The sequence below is a fragment of the Osmerus mordax genome, chromosome 2 (genome assembly GCF_038355195.1).
Source record: "Osmerus mordax isolate fOsmMor3 chromosome 2, fOsmMor3.pri, whole genome shotgun sequence".
Taxonomy (NCBI): Eukaryota; Metazoa; Chordata; class Actinopteri; order Osmeriformes; family Osmeridae; genus Osmerus; species Osmerus mordax.
Window position 1 is genome coordinate 17214940 of NC_090051.1, and position 21957 is coordinate 17236896.

General features: G+C 47.5%; 1 protein-coding gene across 9 annotated transcripts; it reads left to right on the forward strand.

Moving 5' to 3' along the window:
• The first annotated feature begins 2255 nt into the window (after positions 1-2255).
• pikfyve (phosphoinositide kinase, FYVE finger containing) lies at positions 2256-21932 on the forward strand. Of its 9 annotated transcripts, none has more exons than XM_067256239.1 (43): positions 2256-2307; positions 4061-4248; positions 4932-5093; positions 6441-6550; positions 6760-6931; positions 7876-8080; positions 8750-8776; positions 10023-10112; positions 10205-10349; positions 10456-10613; positions 10743-10854; positions 10946-11093; positions 11444-11611; positions 11789-11854; positions 12054-12183; positions 12471-12651; positions 12737-12811; positions 12910-13017; positions 13149-13289; positions 13398-13524; positions 14109-15049; positions 15206-15592; positions 15883-15969; positions 16062-16162; positions 16277-16348; positions 16464-16635; positions 16752-16930; positions 17045-17158; positions 17275-17383; positions 17512-17666; positions 17811-17901; positions 18047-18107; positions 18193-18327; positions 18422-18542; positions 18667-18762; positions 18896-18979; positions 19485-19576; positions 19764-19823; positions 20019-20195; positions 20362-20465; positions 20625-21015; positions 21130-21204; positions 21308-21932. In XM_067256239.1, the coding sequence occupies exons 2-43, from the start codon at positions 4071-4073 to the stop codon at positions 21421-21423; spliced, it is 6423 nt and encodes a 2140-aa protein (XP_067112340.1). In that variant the 5' UTR covers positions 2256-2307; positions 4061-4070; the 3' UTR covers positions 21424-21932. The 9 variants fall into 9 exon arrangements, with proteins under 9 accessions (XP_067112340.1, XP_067112353.1, XP_067112358.1 ...); XM_067256252.1 differs by having other exon boundaries at positions 14142-15049; XM_067256257.1 differs by lacking the exon at positions 15883-15969.
• The last annotated feature ends 25 nt before the right edge of the window (positions 21933-21957 follow it).

Here is a 21957-nt window from a genome sequence, read left to right on the forward strand (position 1 = left end):
TAAATACTGTAGGGTACATTGCCAACTATAAGTACCTCTGAAACTGATGATTGTCATCTTCAGCCTCAGGGGTAATAAGGTCATTAGATGGTTCAGGGACAGCCTAAGTGAAGAAAATTCAAATTAAATTTATTTTAAATATTATTATGTAAAGTGACAACATGAGCTGACTTTTTCTAATGCAATGATAAACAACATTAGACAAAACAAAAAATCTTACATCATAATCAGAAAAAAGGTCGAGTGCCTTTTCCAGGTTATCCAGAGTGCTGCGGTGTAAATCTTTCAAGATAAGGACCTGTAAAAAGAGCAGCTGCAATTACTAGCTCAATGTTTGACTTAGCTCAATGTAAAAATGGTGTGACTTGGTAAGTGTAACCCACCAGTTTCTTGTGCTTGTGCCTCCTTACTGCTAGATCAAAGTAGAGAGCTTCATTTTGTTTTTGTAGATGCACATTCTCCACTTCCATTTGTCTGCTCTTCTCTTTTTGAGCCACTAAGGCAAGGGCCAGGGCTTTGTTATTGGTTTTCAAAGAGACCTTGAAGAATGAGGAGGTATCTGAAGATGAAAGCATACAGCCCATGAAACATCATGCACGCAGCATGTCATAAACATGAACTAATATAGCTACATTCTCAAATCATAAAACAACTTTATCTTACTGAGTATCTTATTCTTGATTTTGGATGCCACTGTCGAGGTCTGTTTTGATGTTTTAAGGGACATCAGTTTCTTTCCCGGTACCGCCATGCCCTCCATGTTTGAAAACCTGTAATTTTGATAATCTATCAAATGTTCATCATCAGTGCTTCGTCTCCTTAAAATAATATATGATACATTATATAGTACAGCTAGTCCATATAACCGTTTATGTGAATTATAGTCTGGAGTGAATAGTCTCGAAATTAAGCAAACTACACTACAGTAGCTAATCTTACCTAAATTGCGTAGCTAGATAGCTAGCCAACGATATTTGTACAGTCGGTGCAGACAGTAGTACTACGGTCGCTAGCTGGCCTACCAATAACATGCATCTTGCTAGGCTAGCTAGCAACTAGCTAGTAACTGCCAAGTTACTTACCGTTATAACAATTATGGCTTTCTACATAAAGCTTGGATTAAAATACCCTGATTATAATGGCAAAATGTTACAGCAGTCGTACTAAAGGATGATATCAATTTGCCATCTATTGTATGTTTTAAATCCGTGCTTCAACTCAAACAAAAACAGAATCACCCGCCGTTTCCTGTTAAAATTTGGAGGCGTACCTGAGCAACATGATAGCCAATCACCGTAGAGCGGTCTGTGCCGAACGTGCAACGTGGGCAAGGGTCTATTTCTGTTCTAATAATTACTTCCAAATTATGTTTAATTCAATATATTTGTTTATTATTCATAAATAATATATCTCAAAAAAACAATTACCTGTGTGCATCAAGCTGTCTTGCCTGATGAGAAATACTATTAGAGGTAGAAAGTATCCATGGGATTTTGGGCGTAGGTGTACTGTATCTTGACGTACCAAATTAAATTTAAATATGTGATGTAGGATTACAGGATGGGTGGTAGTATTCGGTTTGGTTTCAAGGGTAATTTGACGGATGCGGCCCTGATCTTCAGTCTTTGATCACCCTAAATTATGTATTATATTATATTATATGTTTGTGCAATAAAGTGCACAAACATAAAACCTGTCATACACTCACAACCGTCAGATATGCGTTCTTGAAACTTTGACTCCAATCGAAATGTCAAAACAGGATATTAGTATTTGCATAACCATCACTTTCACATGCTCTATCATAATCGGGTGACTCATGACAGGTTGCTTTTGAGACGTTTTCTCGCCATTTACTGTAGTTAATGTATGGACTCTTCTTTGCGCTCATGGGTGCTGACCATCAACAGAAAATCCAGGTACAGTAAATCTAAAACATACATTTATGGTATGATACATAGACAACCAACGACACTGTAAAATCAACATCTATATAATTACCAGAAACTGGTAGAACTGATTATGTGCGTATCAGAATATACAACTATGCTGTCAAACTTACTTTAATTCAACAATATTTCTCTACATGTCTTGAACTCGTCGATAATGATAGATATTTAGGTAGTTGATGGTTGCTGGCTCATCATGTGATCGCAACAGACAGTTCGATCGACCTGCTCTTTGCTCATTTCGTCTGCCTGCTTCATTTGGTACCAATGCAGCTTGCTATTTCATGCAAACAGCCGACTCCGGACCTGTTTTATCAAAGTGATTCATACTGTGATGACTAAGAAGAGAATAATACAGGTGAATGATCAATTTCATTGACAAGTTCATTTCAATTACGTGTGTGCATTCACATGTACTCAGTTGCAACAGGCCTGCTGTTGTTATTCGCTAGCTAACTTGCAAGCTAACGCCATACTAGCCAATCAGCTTCTGTTGACTCTACAATATACTGTAGCTAGTGTGAGGAGTTAGCTACTATACTAGCTGTCTAGTTGTTGACAGTTGGTTTGACAGCGAGGGCGGGTAATATATTGCTCTTTTCAAAAAATGTTGGAGAAATAAATTACTATCAACTTCTAGCAAGTATCTAAAACACTCGTAGCCAATGCTACTGTACCCTTTCACGCATTAAAGTACAATTTTTTTTTAGCTAGACAGCTAGCTCTAACTAGCATGTTTAGCTGTTCATGGCCCAAGTACAGTGACCACACAGTGATTTGTTTTCCGGCATAGCTAGCGTTAGCTAACAAAGAAGTATAAATCGTTTGAGACATTTTGTACTTGTAGGGGTGTCTATCACAAGTTACAGGGCCTGCGGTGTCACATGATAGTCAGAAATAGTGATGCTGCATCTGATGTTGTCATTTTCCTCTACCGCGACTCCACCTCTGACTGTAGAATTATTAGAACTAAAAGCTTAGAAACTGGAGTTGTGACATGCAGAGCAGCAGAAGCTAGCTAAAGTGCCAGTAATACATGTCAAAGGGTAAGTTTGTCCAGACACAATTTAGCTTGCTACTTGCATAGATCTTTTAGACTGTCTTGCTTGCTGTCTGAATTGACACTGCATGTTTAAGCCGGCTGTGGGTTTTGTGCCAAGACAGGTTTTGTTGTAAACAGTTGATTATGACAAGACATGCAAAATTGTCTGCTTTTCTTCTTTTTTTCACAACAACTCAACTTTCAATTCAAGAATGTGAGGTTCAGGAAACATTAATGCAGTGACTGAAAGAGCACACTCAGCACAGTTTTCTCAGTTTCCTATTATTTCAGTACCAATGAGTGAGGTTTCCGTTAAGTGTGGGCATATCCCTTTAGCAATTGATGCTGGGTTGCACATTTCTCTAGTACTGAGCAGGGTTACGGTGAGTAGAATCATGTGCCTCCATTAACAGTAAGCCTGTGAACTATGTGCCAGTGGGTCCAGTTACAAAATATAGATATGTTGGAGAATATATAATAACCAAGCCTATTGTTTCAATATGTGATTTGTCATTAAAAAGGATTGCTGTTCCAGCATGATTTTTATTCAAGAACAGATTATGAACTTGGATTCACAAAATGATCATGGTGGTTACTGATCAGGTAGGGCTTAAGGAAAGTAACAGAAACTCAGTAGCTCAGCGGCTGACATATGAGCATGATGGTAGATAAATCAGGCCAACCAGAATATTTTGCTTGTAAGAATTTGTATTTGTGCCAAGTGGTGTTCAGCCACTTTTTTAAAAGTGATTACATAGATGGCCTATATATTCATGGTTATATATTTAGGGCACGGCCAGTGTTTATTTATACATTTATTGATATTTACATTTAGCAGATGCTCTTATCCAGAGCGACTTACAGTAAGTACAGGGACATTCCCCCGAGGCAAGCAGGGGGAAGTGCCTTGCCTAAGGACACAACGTCATTTTGCACGGCCGGGAATCGAAATGGCAACCTTCAGATTTCACCTGACTCCCTGCTCCCGATATATCTGTTGAAAGGAAGGCTATAACACTGTCTTAGAGTTCAAATGAAGCAACACACTCATTGGGCTTCTTTCAACCAGGATCAGTGACATGGCTGCTGATGACAAATCCTCCTCCTCCTCAACTCTGGATTGGAGCACAGAACCGCCACTGTCAGCTACCAGCCCGTCCCACCTGACCCACTTCAAGCCCCTGACACCGGAGCAGGATGAACCACCACTCCGCTCGGCCTACAGCTCCTTCGTTAACCTGTTTCGCTTTAACAAAGGTCATACACACACACACAGACATACACCAAATTACTCCAAATGGTTATGGTATCTTGCATTTCAGAGACTGTTGTGAGGCTAATTGCTTTAGGTGGTTAGTTTAGTGAGTTTAGTCACGTCTCTCTTGCTGCTTATCTACAGTGTGGAAATCCATTGATGGATAGGTTTGTTTTGCCATGTTGCTTTTATTATTCTTCTTTTCAAATGAAGATGCTTTAGCAGATATTAGTGTGGAGCCAATGTCTCATGAAGTCATGTGATAGAGAGTTAGCATTTGGAAAGGTGCCAGGAGTCAAACACACGAGTCACGTGTGTTTGTAGTCCACCCCCAATTACGGAAGACCGATCACCAAGGCAACAGCAGATGACCCCTCATGCTCCCCTCATGACTGCTTAGAAAATGATACTTTTAGATTACAGAGTATATTCACAGAAATAAATGTTATATTTTACTGTAAGTTTCATTGGGGTGTTAAAATATTTATGATGATGTTATTCTGGAGCTGGTACAGTTGAGTAAAAGTAACATGAACAGACAAAACAGCAACATGGAAGCTAGGTTACGAAAGACGTTTAGAAAGTGGACCGCATTATTGATATGGTGTTTACAAAATGGTCTAAGGGTTCTCGATACGTGATATGTTTGCCCGATGGTTCTTCTCTCGTTGATGTGCGTGTACAGAAGAGGGCCGCCCCCCATCGGTAGAGAAGTCAGAGGTGTCCAGTCCGTCGCCACAGGGAGAGAGGAGGAGCTGGTCCAGCAGCCCCGCCCACTCTGTCTATGGTTCCGGAACACACAGGAAGCAGCATCCAGATGGACTACGCCGCACTTCCACAGCCTCGGGTAACACACACACACACACACACATATCCACACACATTCATATCTCATTACTGGATTGATAACTGGATGGATGGAACAGTTGGAAACATTCAATATGTTCCAAGTGATTTTAGTATCTACCTCAGACTTCAATAATGATTCTGGAAGTCTCTCTTTCATGCTCATCATGTACATGTAATCAGGAATGATGGAGTTATAAGAGACGGTTCTCTTCTCGTGACCTTATCAGGAATCTCTTATCTCTCTTATCTCTTATCAGAAAAAACCCCACAACGTCCCATGGTGTGACTGTGCACATTCACATTAGAAATGTGTCATGATGTTAGTGATGGTGCAATGAGGAACCTTGCCTGCATTGGTTCTCTAAGAAAACAGGAAAATGTTCTTCTAAAATACCACTCTTTTGTGTCAGTTTCCTTGTTTTAATTCTGCTTTAACTGGTGAGTTTGACCCAATCAGATCTCTTCAAGGAGAAGTAGATGGTGCTAGCTTAAAGTGAACACAGTTCAAACTACCTGTGTGCTGCCAGTACCAGTACACTCTCTAGGTCTTGGTTTTAATGCCACATTTCAATGTTGTACTGTGAAAACTACAATTCAGTTTGTATTGCAAGAATATGTTATGAGGTGTTTTCAAAGATGTCCTGAATGTGTGTGAATACCCCTTCAAGTAGTTGAACATGTAGTTGAGATGAACAGGGTTCTGAAACACAAAGGGCCATGACAATGTTCCTCATACTTATACAAACCCTTGAATGCATCATTTAAGGGGAGAGAAATGAATGATCTGTGTGAGTACCATCCATTCAAAAAGCCTTTTCTTATGTCTTCTCTGTTTCCAGTGGATTGGCCAGGTGAGGGTCTTCTGCACTGTGTGCCTTGCTAAAACACATGCAAAAAATAACCGTTTTCTGCTTTTTCTGTGCAATTTTAACCACTGAAATGGCCTAACAAATATCCATGAGTGATGGGTGTGTGTATTTGTTTGAAGTAAAGATTATTAAATAGCTAAGCCGATGTTGCATTATTGCTTGTTGGATATAGGTCTCTTATGATATGAGTGGTGTGATGGCTATAACTGACATTGAAAAGTACATATTAGTGACACTACAGTATTAAAGCTAACACCATCATTTTACATCACCATACTACATTTTATGTTTCCCTGCATTTGTCTTGAATTACTAACTGCCTTTCTGCACATTCACAGTTAATAACCACCTTACCAGAGTTTACAGACGTTTGGCCGTTATATAGTGTATGCACGTGACTGTTTACTGTAGAATGGTTAGGTTGTGTCCCTATTGTGCTCAACTTAGTTATGTGTGTGTGTGTGTTTGCTCCCTAGATGGCCACAGGAAATCGGAAGCGTCCCTGGGCACTCATGACCCTCGTACAGCTGTTCAACTGCGGACTGCTCTGAAGAGACTGAAAGAGATCATGGAGGGAAAGAGCCAGGTACAGATGTCATACAACTGAACAGTAAACCACTGTCACATCCTACCTTTGACATTTAGAATTGGACTTTTCCAAACTAGACTGGGTTTGGTGCAACAGGTTTGGAGTCTGGGATCAAATACACATTGTATATTCCATTAACTTGAAGCCATGAAGATGGACAAAGAACAGCTGCTCTTGTTTTCAACAAGAGCTTCATGACTTTTCAGGACAGCGACCTGAAGCAGTATTGGATGCCCGACAGCCAGTGCAAGGAGTGTTACGACTGCAACGAGAAGTTCACCACCTTCCGCCGGCGCCACCACTGTCGCTTGTGTGGCCAGATCTTCTGCAGCCGCTGCTGCAACCAGGAGATCCCTGGCAAGTTCATGGGCTACACGGGTGAGTGCCTACGGGGTGGGGGACACACGATGGACGAGTGGGAGGCCACCATGACTCGCCCTCCCTGATATTGAACCATCGTGACACATAAAAGAGAGCGGGGGGATGGGGGGGGGGTCAGCAAAGGAAAGAGGTTACGGCAAGGAAGAGGCCCGTGGCTGATACAGCTGGATGATCTATGAGTATGTACAGAGTCCTTTGGGTGACAGGAGCATGGTGTGTGTGTGTGTGTGTGTGTGTGTGTGTGTGTGTGTGTGTGTGTGTGTGTGTGTGTGTGTGTGTGTGTGTGTGTGTGTGTGTGTGTGTGTGTGTGTGTGTGTGTGTGTGTGTGTGTGTGTGTGTGTGTGTGTGTGTGTGTGTGAAACAGACATGAGACTGTATTTTCTGCAGTCGTGCGTGTTGTTTGGGCCTGGATTGTTATTGGTTCTTGATTTGACCTGGGCTGTGGTAAGTTGACCAGCTGGCTAATAGCGTGTTACTGCATGAGCACACACTCTTTTGAGTGAATTGAAAAACTTTAACTCAACTTACCAAGCATGTTTGGTTGTTTTTGATGCTGTGAGGCTGACGGAATTAACTATAGCGGTGATGTGTTGTTCAGTGGTTGCCTTCTGTTTGTTCTAGTGTTTTCTCCAAGCAACCACTTTCACTGAATGGCTAGTCCACAGGGTTATCCTGTGTTTGAGGTGTACTTGATGTTCCAGAAATAATGCTGAGGATTTGCATTCAGCATGAATGGTTAACGCCGAGGTTGATTAATCATTGGCTTTCTTTGGTTGCTTCCCTGAACTAATCCCAACACGAACTATCTGACTCGACCTCTAAGGTGCAGATCATGAAAACCTAACCTTACTCTTTTCCCTCTCTCTTTCTAACCCCTCCCCTCACTCTCTCCGTGCTATCTGGGTCCCCTCCCGTCCTCCCCCCACCACGCGCCCGTGTAGGAGACCTGCGTGCCTGTACCTACTGCCGGAAGATCGCCATGAGCTACGCCCACTCTGCAGACTCGGGCTGCATCGGCGAGGACCTGAGCGCCCTGTCCGACTCGCCCTGCTCTGTGTGCGTGGAGCCCAGCGAGCCCCGCACGCCCGTGGGGGGACGCAAGGCCAGCCGCAACATCTTCCTGGAGGAAGACCTGGCCTGGCAAAGGTGAACACAGACACACAGACAGAGAGGGATGTTCGCTTACCTTATCCTTTAACCCTGCCCTGACCTCTGCCTCATTTTACCTTATCCTTTAACCCTGCCCTTACCTCTGCCTCATTTTACCTTATCCTTTAACCCTGCCCTTACCTCTGCCTCATTTTACCTTATCCTTTAACCCTGCCCTCACCTCTGCCTCATTTTACACCCCTGCCTCTTGCCACGCCCCTCCTTCATTCTATACCCCTGCATCATTTTACGTTCAAAAAATCAAAAAAACGTTTTACATTTTATTGTCATGCTAAACGATGCTGGTACATTCATTCTTTTCCTAACCAATCAGTTGTCCGTCTTTTTGAAAGAAGTGTCTTTGAAAATACACTGGCATAGAGGAGTCTAAACCACAACACGAATGAGTGATCAGTGCATGGCCCTGGAGCACACTCTGTGCTGTTTGATTCTTGAGCGAAAACCATCTAATCAATTTCTCTTGGGGAATTTCCCAGGTCAATTTCTAATCTATTACAAGTTCTGGATTCTAAGCCTGTGCTTGTGATAATCAATTTGTTGTCATCAAATCCTGTGACAATCTTTGATCTGATAACTGTTCGCCTCCTCCTTGTTTCTCTGTGGACCTTTCTTTAAGAAAATCTTTTCCTCTCTCTCCTGGCATAGAAAAACTCCTATTGGGATGAGGAAGAAGTGAGTCTGGCTGTCATTCTTTCATTTGCCTTTCAAAGATCTGTTCATTCTTCTATTAGTTCTTCCTTACACTCTAGCTCTACCACGAAGATGTCTGCATGCTTCTCTGAAACGAGTTTGTCTTGCATGGTGAACACTAGGCATGGGTCAGTTACCGGTTTCAAGGTAAAGCGCGGTTTGAAAAAGTCACGTTTCAATACCTCTCAAATTTTCCGTTACCGTTATACCGTTGCTGCAGTATGAGCTGTCTTTTTAAGTGTCTCGTCAAAGACGGAAAGTACAGGAATACCTTAGGTTTTAAGGCCGAAATATACTACTTCGACTCCGTTTGTCTGTCTGTCCGTAACTGAGTCGGAGTAGTATATTTCGGCCTTTACGCAACGGACTAAGTAACCCTCCGGTTGGTGCGAGCAACAGTCAGTCACCACCAGGTGTATCGAATAGCCGATGGACGTGCACTCCTGGAACTTTATGGGAATCTTTCCGGAACCGAAAACATTCGGATGGCCACGGATGAAGGAAATACAATTTGTAAGACGTATTTTAGAGAATCTCCGACTTTTTTCTCGCAAATATGTGACTTTAATCTCAAAATATAACCCCCCCTCCTCCGGCTCCGATTTTTTTTTAAAGGGCCACCGTCGTAGATTAGGCTATTACAGGTCTCCAATCTCACGCATTTGCTGTGAGAGTCACTTCAACCATTTCTCACGCTGAGAAGTGCAGATTTCTGCTGAGTTGATAGTTGTCTCGAGTTATATAGTTAAAAACCAGACAATAAGAAACATGGTATGGTAATCTCACGCCAAATTTTTTGATACAAATTGAGAGCCCTGCTACTACATTTCTGCTATTTAATACCAAAATGAGGGCCTACATTTAGCTAGGGGTCACGTATATACTTTTATCTAAGTCTTCCACCGTCTGTGTGTGTATAAGTTAAATTAAAACGATAGTTATGTATTGTTCTTTTAGTTAAAAAAAACTAACAAATAATTGAACTATTTAACTTGACATGTATACTGCTGTCCAAACAATTGAATATGTTGCTTAAAAATGTAATTTATTGTGTTTAACAAAAATATTTTAGAGCTGTGATTGCAATACCGTGAAACCGTGGTATTTTTTTCAAGGTTATCATACCATCAAAATCTGACACCGGCCCATGCCTAGTGAACACATACATTTAGATTGATTTGAGGTGTACTGAGAATAGCATTCATGTTTTGCAATATATGTGTGTCAGTTTGATTCACCAGGAGTCTCAGAACAGTGGGCTTAACTCCAGACTAAATGCACTCCAAGAGGATGTGGGCAAGTCACCAGCCAGAAAAAGGTGAGACATTGATATCAGCTCCCAGTAGAAAAAAGTATTTCAGGGATTATATTTCAAATATCTTTCACACTTATTTTTGTGTGTGTGTCTAGGTCTGCCAGTGTGACCAACTTGTCTCTGGACCGCTCAAGTTCTTCCATGGTGCCCTCCTATGACAGCTCAGTAAGCCCCCAGACCAGCCGGGCCATGCCTGGGCTCAAGGCGGACCACGGCGAGGAGGAGAGGAAGATCCTACTGGTTAAGACCCATCTCTCTTTCTGTTTCCCATTTCACAATGTTCTCACTGGTGCTGGTTGAGTCTAAATGTGTGAATGATTTGTGCTGTTGCGCTGCTATCATGTAGGACTCATCTCAGCTGAAAGACCTGTGGAAGAAGATCTGTCACAACAACACCGGGATGGAGTTCCAGGACCACAGGTACTGGCTGAGGACATACCCCAACTGCATTGTGGGAAAGGAGCTGGTCAATTGGCTGCTGAGGAATGGTACCATTTCTACCAGGTAAATGTTCTCATGACCCTGAAGGGAGTATTTCATGGTACAACTCACGAGTAACTGACGTTAAAGCGAATTACATCTCTTGTTTGTCCTCTGAACTCTCTCTCCACCCCCTGTATATGTCTCTGTCAGGGCCCAGGCTATAGCCATAGGCCAAGCTCTGGTGGATGGTCGGTGGCTGGACTGTGTCACTCATCATGACCAGCTGTTCCGAGACGAGTACGCCCTCTATCGCGCCCTCCAGGTGAGTCGCTGGCATGTGAGATGAGAGGGAAGGGCCGCCGATATTTCCGAACGGGCTCTTCATTCCCAGCGTCGTCTCTCCTCCTCTCCAGAACACAGAGTTCTCTGAGACGCCGTCGCCCGACAGTGACAGCGTCAACTCCCTCGAGGGACACTCCGAGCCTTCCTGGTTCAAAGACATCAAGTTTGATGACAGCGACACCGAGCAGCTGGCTGATGAGAGTGATTACACGATGCACAGTACGTACCCCTACCCTGACCACGCCACTCGAGGGAGATCAACAGGAGATCACCTTTATGCCATGTACACTACGTGACCAATAAAATGTGGACACCTGACCATCACACCTACAGTATATGAGCTGGTCGGACTTCTCATTCCAAAATCATGGGCCTTAATATGCCCCCCCTCTCCCGCACACACCCATTGACCTCTATTGATGCTATCGCCCTCCCTTTGTGCATGGGGGCGTTGTTGATTTGGGGAATGAGAAGCTCAACAAGCAGGTGTCCGGATACTATTGGCCTAACTAGTGCAGTTATGATTTGGGGTGACCAAAAGAGCTCTATTGCATAAATCCCCTTGTTAGACTCTTCCAGCCCCAGTAAGAGGACTTCAGTCAGTAGCTTCCAGTCAGCAGTGGACAGTGACTCGGCTGCATCCATTAACCTCAACATGGAGCAGGACAACGTCAACTTCCACATCAAGAAGCAGTCCAAGTACCCCCACGTACCCCCCCACCCTGCTGAGCAGAAAGGTGAGGGTCACGAGGCAGCACAATTAGTCGCTTTACACAAACTTTGATTAGCTAGAGGTACTAGAGGTAACAAGTTTTCGGAATAGTTTAGATCGTTGATCGCATATTGATCTGTAGTGTGATTATAACATGGTATTTTTATCTGAAGAAAACTCAAACATATTCACCTTTCGCCAGCATCAGAGTACCTGATCTCAGAGGACGGAGGACAGAACATCTTAATCAGCGATGCCTTCATCAAAGGTAGGAACTTCCTGCTCCTCATTCTTTGTTCTACACTGTGCGCACGTGTGCAGAACGCCAAAAGAGGAAGCAATCCCCCTGCAGCTGGCCTGGTGACAACAGGGCTAGAAAAAAAGGTCATTGGTAGGTTTGAGCAGCACACACACCCAGCTGTCGTCCCTTCTCACTTCCTCCCTCTCTTTGCCTGTGCTCCCCTCAGAGTCTCTGTTCAACCGCCGCGTGGAGGAGAAGGCCAAGGAGATGCTGTTCACCCCTCTGGGCTGGCACCACAGCTCCCTGGACCAGCTCCGCGAGGAGAACGGAGAGAAGAAGGCGATGGAGAGACTGCTGTGAGGAGAAAACCAAGCAGCTCGACAATGGACGTGTGCTGAGTGCACCGTGTTTGAAATCCTGCTGTTTACATCGACTTGTCTGTTAGAGAATTTGCTGTGAATTAAGGACACTTTTGACCTTGTTTAACCAGTTAGGTTAGACCTGCTTGTGGAATTATCTTTGACAATAGGTCCAGAAGGAACTTTATTGTACTCAGAGTTGTACTCTGGTCTGCACCGAGGTGTTGGTAGTTAGAGGTAGTTCCTGAAAAGCAAGCCACGGTAACAATCTCTTCCCTTCACAGCTCTGCCAACCATAGCCACATGATGGCGCTGTTGCAGCAGCTGCTCTACAGCGAGTCCCTGTCCCTCTCCTGGCGTGACATCATCGTGCCCGTGGTCAGGCAGGTGGTCCAGACTGTGCGGCCTGACGTACGCAGCTGTGACGACGACATGGACATCCGCCAGCTGGTCCACATCAAGAAGGTCAGAGTGACGGTCACGACTTTGCTGTCCATTCCAGATTGGGCGTGTGTGCGACGGTTTCAGCAGTTAATTCTTTGTATTCTAGATTCCCGGAGGGAAGAAGTTTGACTCTGCCGTTGTCAATGGCTTTGCATGCACCAAGAACATTGCCCACAAAAAGGTAGGCATAGTGACCTTTCCTGTGGTAGCCCCCCTCCTCCACCCCTCCCCAAAGACACTGCCTGATCTCCCTGCTTCTCCTACTCCCTGTCTGTGCAGATGAACTCCTACATCAAGAACCCCAAGATCCTTCTGTTGAAGTGCTCTATAGAGTACCTCTACCGGGAAGAGACCAAGTTCACCTGCATTGACCCCATAGTGCTGCAGGTCAGTCTGTCACCCAGTACTAGGGACCGTCTTGAGACGTGCATGTTCTAGATGGAACTGCACCAAGTGACGTGTGACACCTTGGAGATCCCCTCGGCTCGACCTCCCCGCTCATCTGTTTGTTTCCCCAGGAACGGGAGTTTCTGAAGAACTATGTGCAGCGTATAGCCGATGTGCGTCCCAACCTGGTGCTGGTGGAGAAGACGGTGTCTCGCATCGCCCAGGAAATGCTGCTGGAGCACGGCATTACGCTGGTGGTCAACGTCAAACCCGTCAGTACCTAACCTCGCCTTCAACCTTCCAAATCACTGGAGCCACTGTTGGGTGTTTGTTCGTGTGGCTCTGGGAAGCTCACTTTTGCTTCTTGTGGATGTGTGTAGCAAGTGTTGGACCGGGTGAGTCGTATGACCCAGGGAGACCTGGTCATGTCCATGGACCAGCTGCTGACCAAGCCTCGTCTGGGAACCTGCCACAAGTTCTATCTGCAGTCCTTCCAGCTGGCCAATGGTGAGCAAGATTACTAACCTAACATCATTTTCCCCTTTTGAATCCCACCCTGAATGTACTGTACTGTATATAGAATGTGTTGCGGGCTGTTTCAGCAAGGTTGCTTTTCAAGGAGGGAACGCGAGTCAGGTTGTTCTCTGGTTCAATGTGCAAGTACTTTATTTGATCTCATCATAGATACAGTGTCTTAAGCTTAAGCATCAGTCATTTTTATACTCTTTAAACAAAGGCCCTCCCTTTACCTAAACATGGGCATGCAGAAAAACATCCTGCCTCTGGCTATCTCTTCCTTTTCCTAATGTCAGCACTTCTATCCAAAGTGCATCTCTCAGTCTAAAGGTCCTACATTAAACTGTGTCTTGTTCTTTTCCATCTTCATACTGGGTCTGTCTTAGGTCAATTCTTTCCTGTCTTAATGTCTCCTGATTAACCTTTGTCAGTGACAGTTAATCTAAGGTAACCATTCAGTCCTTAGTCAGTGATGGTTCATCGAAGGCAAGTCAGACAGTCTAGCTAGTAGTTTCATACAGGTTTTCCGGCCACAACAAATGTACATGTATATTTGTTTTGGTTTATCTTGACAGGTTTTTCCTCGTTCGCTTCCTCCCACCATTCAGACAACGTGAAGACGCTGATGTTTTTCGAGGGCTGTCCCCCTCAGCTGGGCTGTACCATCAAGCTGCGCGGGGCTTCTGAGTATGAGCTGGCCCGGGTGAAGGAGATCATCGTGCTGATGGTGTGTGTGGCCTACCACTCCCAACTGGAGATCTCCTTCCTGATGGACGAGTTTGCCATGCCGCCGAGCCTGGGCAAGAGCAGCTCTTTCCCCTGCCTGCTGGAGAGCACCGCTGCGGAGGAGGACGAAGAGGGACAGGGAGGAAGAGGAGAGAAAGGGACAGGAGGAGCACTTGTAGCGGAGATCCAGGGAAAGGGGGTCAACGGGAATACCGTGTCCACGGTAGGTCCCTCCGGGCCTGGGCAGCTGGAGGAGAAGCCTCCATCTGGAAGGCTGCCGTGTGTCTCTGAGTCCCATGTCAAGGACAGCGAGAGCCCTAATGGCAACAAGAAGCCGGCTTTGTCCCCCTTGTCCTCCCATGGGGCCGAGGGGCTGGGGTCCGCAGTAATGAACTCCACACCCTTGTTCAACCCCTTGGCACCACTACCTCCCGTGTCCCCGCCCTACCTCATCGATGACCTGGACCTGGACCCGGTGCCGGAGGAGCTGGGAGGAAAGGCGGAGGCGGAGGGCTCGGCGGGACTCTCAAGGGCGGAGTCCGGGGAGGAGAGCTCGTGCTCCGAGGCGGTTCCCCGGCTATTCAGGGACCCGCTGCAGGATGACACCGGGCTGTTTGTCACCGAGCAGGTGGCCTCGACGGACGACCGCCTCAAGTCCATCTCGGCGGCCTTCAAGCAGGAGCTGAAGGACATCATCCTCTGTATCTCTCCGTTCATTACCTTCAGGGAGCCCTTCCTCCTCACTCCTGCCGGCCTTCGCTGCCCCAGCAGAGACTATTTCCCCGAGCAAGTAAGCGGTTTGGCTATACGACTTAAAGTAATCGTTTTTCAATGTTCTCTCCACTTCACTCCAAGCAATGGCAACGGTCAATAGCTCTAAGTGTTTCCAGTCCATTCCTGATCCATGGCGCTGGAGTTTATAACGTGTTCCCCCCCCCCTCCGTAGGTCTACCTCTCTCCACTGCTCAACAAGGACTTCAAGGAACTGGACTGCCGCAGGAAGAGGCAGCTGCTCAAGGACTCCGCCCCGTCGTCGTTCGGGGGCGTGGCCAACGGTGGCCCCCCGCCACGGCCCGTCGAGGTTCGGCCCTCCCACCGGCTCACCAGCGCCCGCATCGCAGAGCACCTGGGCAGCAGCCAGGACCTGGCCAAGATGCTGGCCGACTACCGCGCCCAGGGAGGGCGCATCCGCCAGCGGGCCGAGGCCGACCCCTTCGTGTCGTCCACCTTCAGTCATCCGCCTTCTCGTGAGCCCTCGATCAAGGCACCCGTCAAGGCCGACAGCGAGGACGAGAAGCCGGCGGGACAGAATGACGTGACGTGGGCTTCTAAGGTGATACCGACCTCCTGGTAAAGACAGCGTAACACAGGATGCTGTGGATGCTGTGGAGTCCCTCCCAGTCCTGTACTGTGCTGGTCCTCCTATGCCCCCCTCTCTGTGTGTAGATTTGAGGTGATTGGATTGGGTGATTGTGTTGTTGTGAAGCTGTGTCTGGTGCGAATGTCATCACATTCGATACTCGGTCCATGCTGAATTGCCTTTTAGAACTCAGGGAAACTAGTTGATGAGAGAGTTGTGACTCAGAAACAGCCCATCTTACCTGTCCCCCTCGTCTCATTCAGCCAATGCTGGTCTCAGACCAGTGTGGTCTATTGATGACGAGTGGAGCCCACCACATCATCCCTGACCTGAGATCTGTTGGGGAGACTGTGAGTGCACTGGTGTGCTCTTCTGAATAGCACCGTTTGACCCTTGACGGCTTGTTGATCTTTGCTGTTGTTGTGTTTGCTTTTGTCTTCAGCTGGACTGTCTGAACCCGGTCAACCACCAGCGCCTCTGTGTGCTGTTCAGCAGCTCCTCAGCCCAGTCCAACAATGCCCCGAACCCCTGCGTCAGCCCCTGGTAAACCCCTCCTATCTCCTCCTGACCGCCCTTGGTGACCCATCGGGCAGGCCTGCTGACAGCTCTAGAAGGTTCCAACCCTGTTCTCAAGCATGTTCTGTTCCCCTCACACAGGATCGTGACTATGGAGTTCTATGGAAAGAATGACCTCACTCTTGGCATATTTCTGGAAAGATACTGTTTCAGGTGAAGCATGCTCTTCAACCATACCATTTTGTACAAACATCAACAACTTTTGCTTATACATTGCAATGATATACCTTTTTTAATCAAACGACTTCTGTCGGCCTGTGTGGTGCAGGCCATCCTACCAGTGCCCCAGCATGTTCTGTGAAACTCCCATGGTGCACCATGTCCGGCGCTTTGTCCACGGCAGCGGCTGTGTCCAGATTGTCCTGAAGGAGCTGGACTCTCCAGTCCCTGGCTACCAGCACACCATCCTCAACTACTCCTGGTGCCGCATCTGCAAACAGGTCAAACTGAGGACAAGGCCCTCCGGCACGCAGCCTGCATGGCACGAACACATCTCTCTGTGGTGTCTCCCACGTCTCTGCTCACGTCCTCTCTTCCTGTAACCCTGGAACTGTAGGTGACTCCTGTGGTGCCTCTGTCCAATGACTCGTGGTGCATGTCCTTCGCCAAGTACTTGGAGCTGCGTTTCTATGGCCACCAGTACATGCGGCGGGCCAACGCCGAGCCCTGTGGCCACTTCATCCACAAAGACTACCACCAGTACTTCTCCTACAATCAGATGGTGGCCTCCTTCAGGTCAGTGCGACCACAGCACACACGCTCTGAGCCAATCCGTGGAGGAGACCGAGGTGGAAGAGAATGTGCGAGCCGTATGTTTACAACGAATATGTGTTTTTGTGTTCCCCTCAGCTACATCTCTGTGAGGCTGCTGGAAATCTGCCTTCCTCCTCCCAAGATCTTCATCAGGAACCAGGGGCCCTCCAAAGCCAACATGCAACTGGACCTCAAGGACTTCACGCAAAAGTAAGGCGACCTTTCACGTTCACAGAAATACGATTTATTGACCCCACTGTATCAAGTCGGGGCTTCCGTCTTACTACAAACCCTGTCCTTTTTCTGTTTCTACCTTGCGTTGGCAGAGTGAGCCAGGTGTACCTAGCCATAGACGACCGCCTCACCTCCCTCAAGACCGACACCTTCAGCAAGTCAAGAGAGGAGAAGATGGAGGACCTGTTTGCCCAGAAAGATGTACGCTCCCCCTCGAAACAGTCAACCTTTCTGAACGTCACTCGGAACACCCTTTTTGTCTCTTGGCACGTTGGCCTACAACTCCAGTCCAGCGTTGGTGAGCTGTGTGTGTGTGTGTGTGTGTGCAGATGGAGGATGCGGAGCTCCGGGCCTGGATAGAGAAGCAGCAGGCCCGCCTGCAGGCCTGCGGCGTGGACTCCCCCCAGCAGCTGCAGACCGTCCTGGAGTCTGTGGTGCTGAAGAAGCAGAGCCTGTGTGAGACCCTGCAGTCGTGGAACACCAGGTGATCCACCCCACCCCCCCACCCACCTCCCTCACCCGGCAGCCTGTCTCTTTCTAACGGCTGCTTCGTGGTGGTCACGGCAGTGCGCGTCGGGGCTCGTCCCCACCCCGTGACTCCTACTGACCCGTCCTCCTCCCCCTGCAGGCTGCAGGATCTGTTCCAGCAGGAGAAGGGCAGGAAGCGGCTGTCTGTCCCGCCCAGCCCCGGGAGACACAGACAGACGGAGGAAAGCAAGGTCTGTGCCCTTTGGATACCCTGACGTTTGGGGATCAGCTCCCCCAGATCCAACCGACGTTTTTGTCTTCTCTCAGAGCGTGCTGTTGGGAGTTTGTGTGTGGTGTCGACCCCGGAGTTTAAACGGTCTGTGTTTTGATTGACAGACGAGTGCCCTGGAGTCTTCTCCTCGGAACCCCTCTCCCGTGGTGCAGAATGGTGATAAAGGTGAGTGGCTTGGCCCCGCTTTCAGGTTCCGTCATTTGCTGGTGCGTGCGATGCTGATGGGCGTGTCTATGTGTTTGATTGACAGAGGACCGTCACCTGAACACCCTCCCGTCACTGTCTAGCTCCTCCTCGCTGCTGCCGTCACCAGGGGAACCAGGCTCGGAGCCACTCACCTCTGGACCCTCCTTCCCTGACCTGGACTCTGTCAGCATCCCAGAGGGTATCCTCACACACACACACACACACAAACTGACCCGGCACACATAACACACACTACAAATACGTAGCTCTAACTTTATCCATGCCGGTCTCAGATGTGTTTGATGGACACCTGTTGGGCTCCGCTGACAGTCAAGTGAAGGAGAAGTCTACCATGAAGGCCATCCTTGCCAACCTGTTGCCGGGCAACAGCTACAACCCCATTCCCTTCCCCTTGTGAGTCTAAGCTTGTAAAAGAGTTTCCATTGAACAACATTTCAGTCCGGGACCACACTCACTCTTTCTAGACCGAGACAGCATTGGGCGTTTTTCTGATTGTGTGGTGACGTGTGTTGATCAGCGATCCAGACAAGCATTACCTGATGTACGAACACGAGAGGGTCCCCATTGCCGTGTGCGAGAGAGAACCCAGCTCCATCATCGCCTTCGCTCTCAGGTGAGGACCTCTCCTCCCCTCTCGGTTACAGCCTCAGCCAAGACAGGTCTGAGTCCTCTGCTGACTGCCTCTTGGGAACAGTGGAAGGACACTGGCCTAACGTTGTGTTAATCCTAATCTGCTAATCCTCCAGCTGTAAGGAGTACAAGACGGCTTTGGATGAGCTGTCGAAGACGACCGGGAAAGCGGGAGGAGAGGAGACCACCCAGAACATCACGTAATGAACATCCTCCTCTTGAACTGCAGTTACATAGAGGGTAGAGCTCAGTGGTTAGAGCATTTGACTGCAGATCAAGAGATTGCGGGGTCAAATTCCGCACTGTACTGTACGTCGCTTTAGATAAAAGGGTCTGCTAAATGACTGTTACATTAATACATGACACGATGTCGTTTAACTCCAACAAAATCTAGGTTGGTTACATTGTTACATAGATAAGTCACAGACATTTCTCGGGTTAGAAAGAGTTGCATGTGATGATGCTGACTGGATTCTTTCCGGTTCTTTCCTTGTGTGGGGAGTCAGGTGGCTGAGCGGTGAGGGAATCGGGCTAGTAATCCGAAGGTTGCCAGTTCGATTCCCGGTCATGCAAACTGACGTTGTGTCCTTGGGCAAGGCACTTCACCCTACTTGCCTCGGGGGAATGTCCCTGTACTTACTGTAAGTCGCTCTGGATAAGAGCGTCTGCTAAATGACTAAATGTAAATGTGTGTGGCCACTGCAGTTCTGACAGCCGGGTGAAGAACAGCCCTGCCAAGCCCAACGAGACCACCTCCTCCCAGACTGGCCGCAGCAGCTTGGAGGCCGACCCACTCAGTGAGTGACCCTCTCCAGGGTCGAAGGTCAAAGTCCTAACCTGGGCAGTAGATGGGAGACCTGACCTGAACTAGTCAAGTCATACAAATGAATACCCCCATCTTCTAGACTTAATCTAAGATGGCTGTAAGGAAAAATGCTAGATTAGGTTATGGCGATAACAAGGGTATATATGTTTTTATTGCAGAGGATTCTGATGGAGGAGACAAGCACAAGAAACAGGCTGGGAACCCACACATTGAGCTACGTGAGTCTCACTCATTCTGTCCCCCATCTCTTCATCACTTCCACACTTTCCGTGCCCATATCTTCAGTATTTGACTGATCTGTTGGCAATGAAACACGACCTCATAGATCGACCCTTAGCTCTCCATAATTCAGCCTTTCCGATGCCACTTGGGGTGTGTGACGTCCTGCATCGATCACCCCTCTCGTTTCCCAGAGTTCTCTGACGCCAACGCCAAGTTCTACTGTCGGATTTACTACGCTGAGGAGTTCCACAAGATGCGCGACGAGATCATGGAGAGCTCGGAGGACGACTTTGTCCGCTCGCTGTCCCACTGCATCAACTGGCAGGCCCGGGGCGGCAAGTCCGGGGCCGTCTTCTACGCAACCGAAGGTACCTGCACGCTCGCACCCGACTGTATACGAGCATTTGGCGACAAGACACAACTCCTTTATCTCTATAATATCTTCATTCCATCCTCTGTGATCGAGATCTACAAAGGTCCAGCCCTGTGGTGTCCGGCCTGCGTTGCTAGCCTGCTTTGCCTCTCTGTCCTCAGACGACCGCTTCATCCTGAAGCAGATGCCCAGGCTGGAGGTCCAGTCCTTCCTGGACTTTGCTCCTCATTACTTCACTTACATCACTGGAGCCGTGCAGCAGAAGGTAAACTCCTTAGTAGCATCTGGTGTTGACGCTCTCTAATTCGCTGTGTGGCTTAGTAAAGGAACTAATGAACTAATGTGGTGGTTGCTTAGACAATCTGAACTTGACCTGGCAATGGTTTGTTAAACCACGTTTCACCCTATTTGCCCCCCCCCCCAGCGTCCGACGGCCTTAGCCAAGATCCTGGGTGTGTACCGGATCGGCTACAAGAACTCCCAGAACAACACTGAGAAGAAGCTAGATCTCCTGGTCATGGAGAACCTGTTCTATGGCCGCAAGATGGCCCAGGTGTTTGACTTGAAAGGTTCCCTCAGGAACCGCAACGTGAAGACCGACTCAGGGAAGGAGAGCTGTGAGGTGGTCCTGCTGGATGAGAACCTTCTGAAGCTGGTCCATGACAACCCTCTGTACATCCGGGCCCACTGCAAGGCTATCCTGAGGGCCGCCATCCACAGCGACGCCTACTTCCTGTCCAGCCACCTGATTATCGACTACTCTTTGCTAGTAGGGCGCGATGACGCTACAGACCAGCTGGTGGTGGGCATCATAGGTGAGGGACGATAAACACGCCCACAGGCAAATGGATTTATGCTTTAAGCTCACTTTTCTTGTCTTTCTGATAGCGTCGGATGCTGCGCTAAATCTCTTCCCTATATTATTTCAGATTACATCCGCACTTTCACATGGGACAAGAAACTGGAGATGGTGGTCAAATCCACTGGGATCCTTGGCGGACAAGGTAACCGATATACCCAGTGTTGTCGCCGGCTCTTGCCTATTTTCACGCATGCGTGTATTTAAACGTGTGACGTGTCGGCTGATGTGCGTGTCTGCGTCCACAGGGAAGATGCCCACGGTGGTGTCTCCTGAACTGTACCGAGCTCGCTTCTGTGAGGCTATGGACAAGTATTTCCTCATGGTCCCTGACCACTGGACTGGCCTTGGGGTCAACTGCTGAGAACCCTGGATCAGCTACCATACACTATAAATCTATATATATATATATATATATGTCTTTTCCTTCCCCACACCCTGACACTTAATCACAGACACTCCCTCAGATTGACGTCCCAGAATCCTCAGCCCAGCGGGGATCCTCAGAAGCACACTGAACAATGAGATGTTTGATTATTGAGTAATGAAAGCAAGGCCAGTGTGTATCCTTCGTCTCAGACTCCTTCCTCAGTAATTGGACCCTTCTGACAGCGCTGGTTAACCTATTACCCAGGCTCTCTTCAGTATTGCGGAACATCTTTTCTAGCCCTCATATCATGACGTTCCTGTGGGGAATACTACTGCAGTTGATTTGCCAAGACTCCAACTGTTTTAAAAGGACAGTGAAAGAAAGAAAATACTGGGGGGAAAAAGGAAAATCTTAACTGGACCTAGTTTGGTGAACAAATAATAAATGTAATGTAAAAGTTTGTAAATGTACAGAGATTATGTAATTAAAGAGAAATAACACTGCTTGGTCACGGTTTGGACCTGTGAC

What these genes read in the sequence shown, in the direction of transcription:
- pikfyve (XM_067256239.1), top strand. Translation starts at nt 4,071, where the DNA reads ATGGCTGCTGATGACAAATCCTCCTCCTCCTCAACTCTGGATTGGAGC. An exon ending in TTGACCCCATAGTGCTGCAG is followed by an intron (nt 13,018 to 13,148) that starts GTCAGTCTGTCA and finishes TTGTTTCCCCAG; the next exon opens with GAACGGGAGTTTCTGAAGAA. An exon ending in GCTGGTGGTGGGCATCATAG is followed by an intron (nt 21,016 to 21,129) that starts GTGAGGGACGAT and finishes ATATTATTTCAG; the next exon opens with ATTACATCCGCACTTTCACA.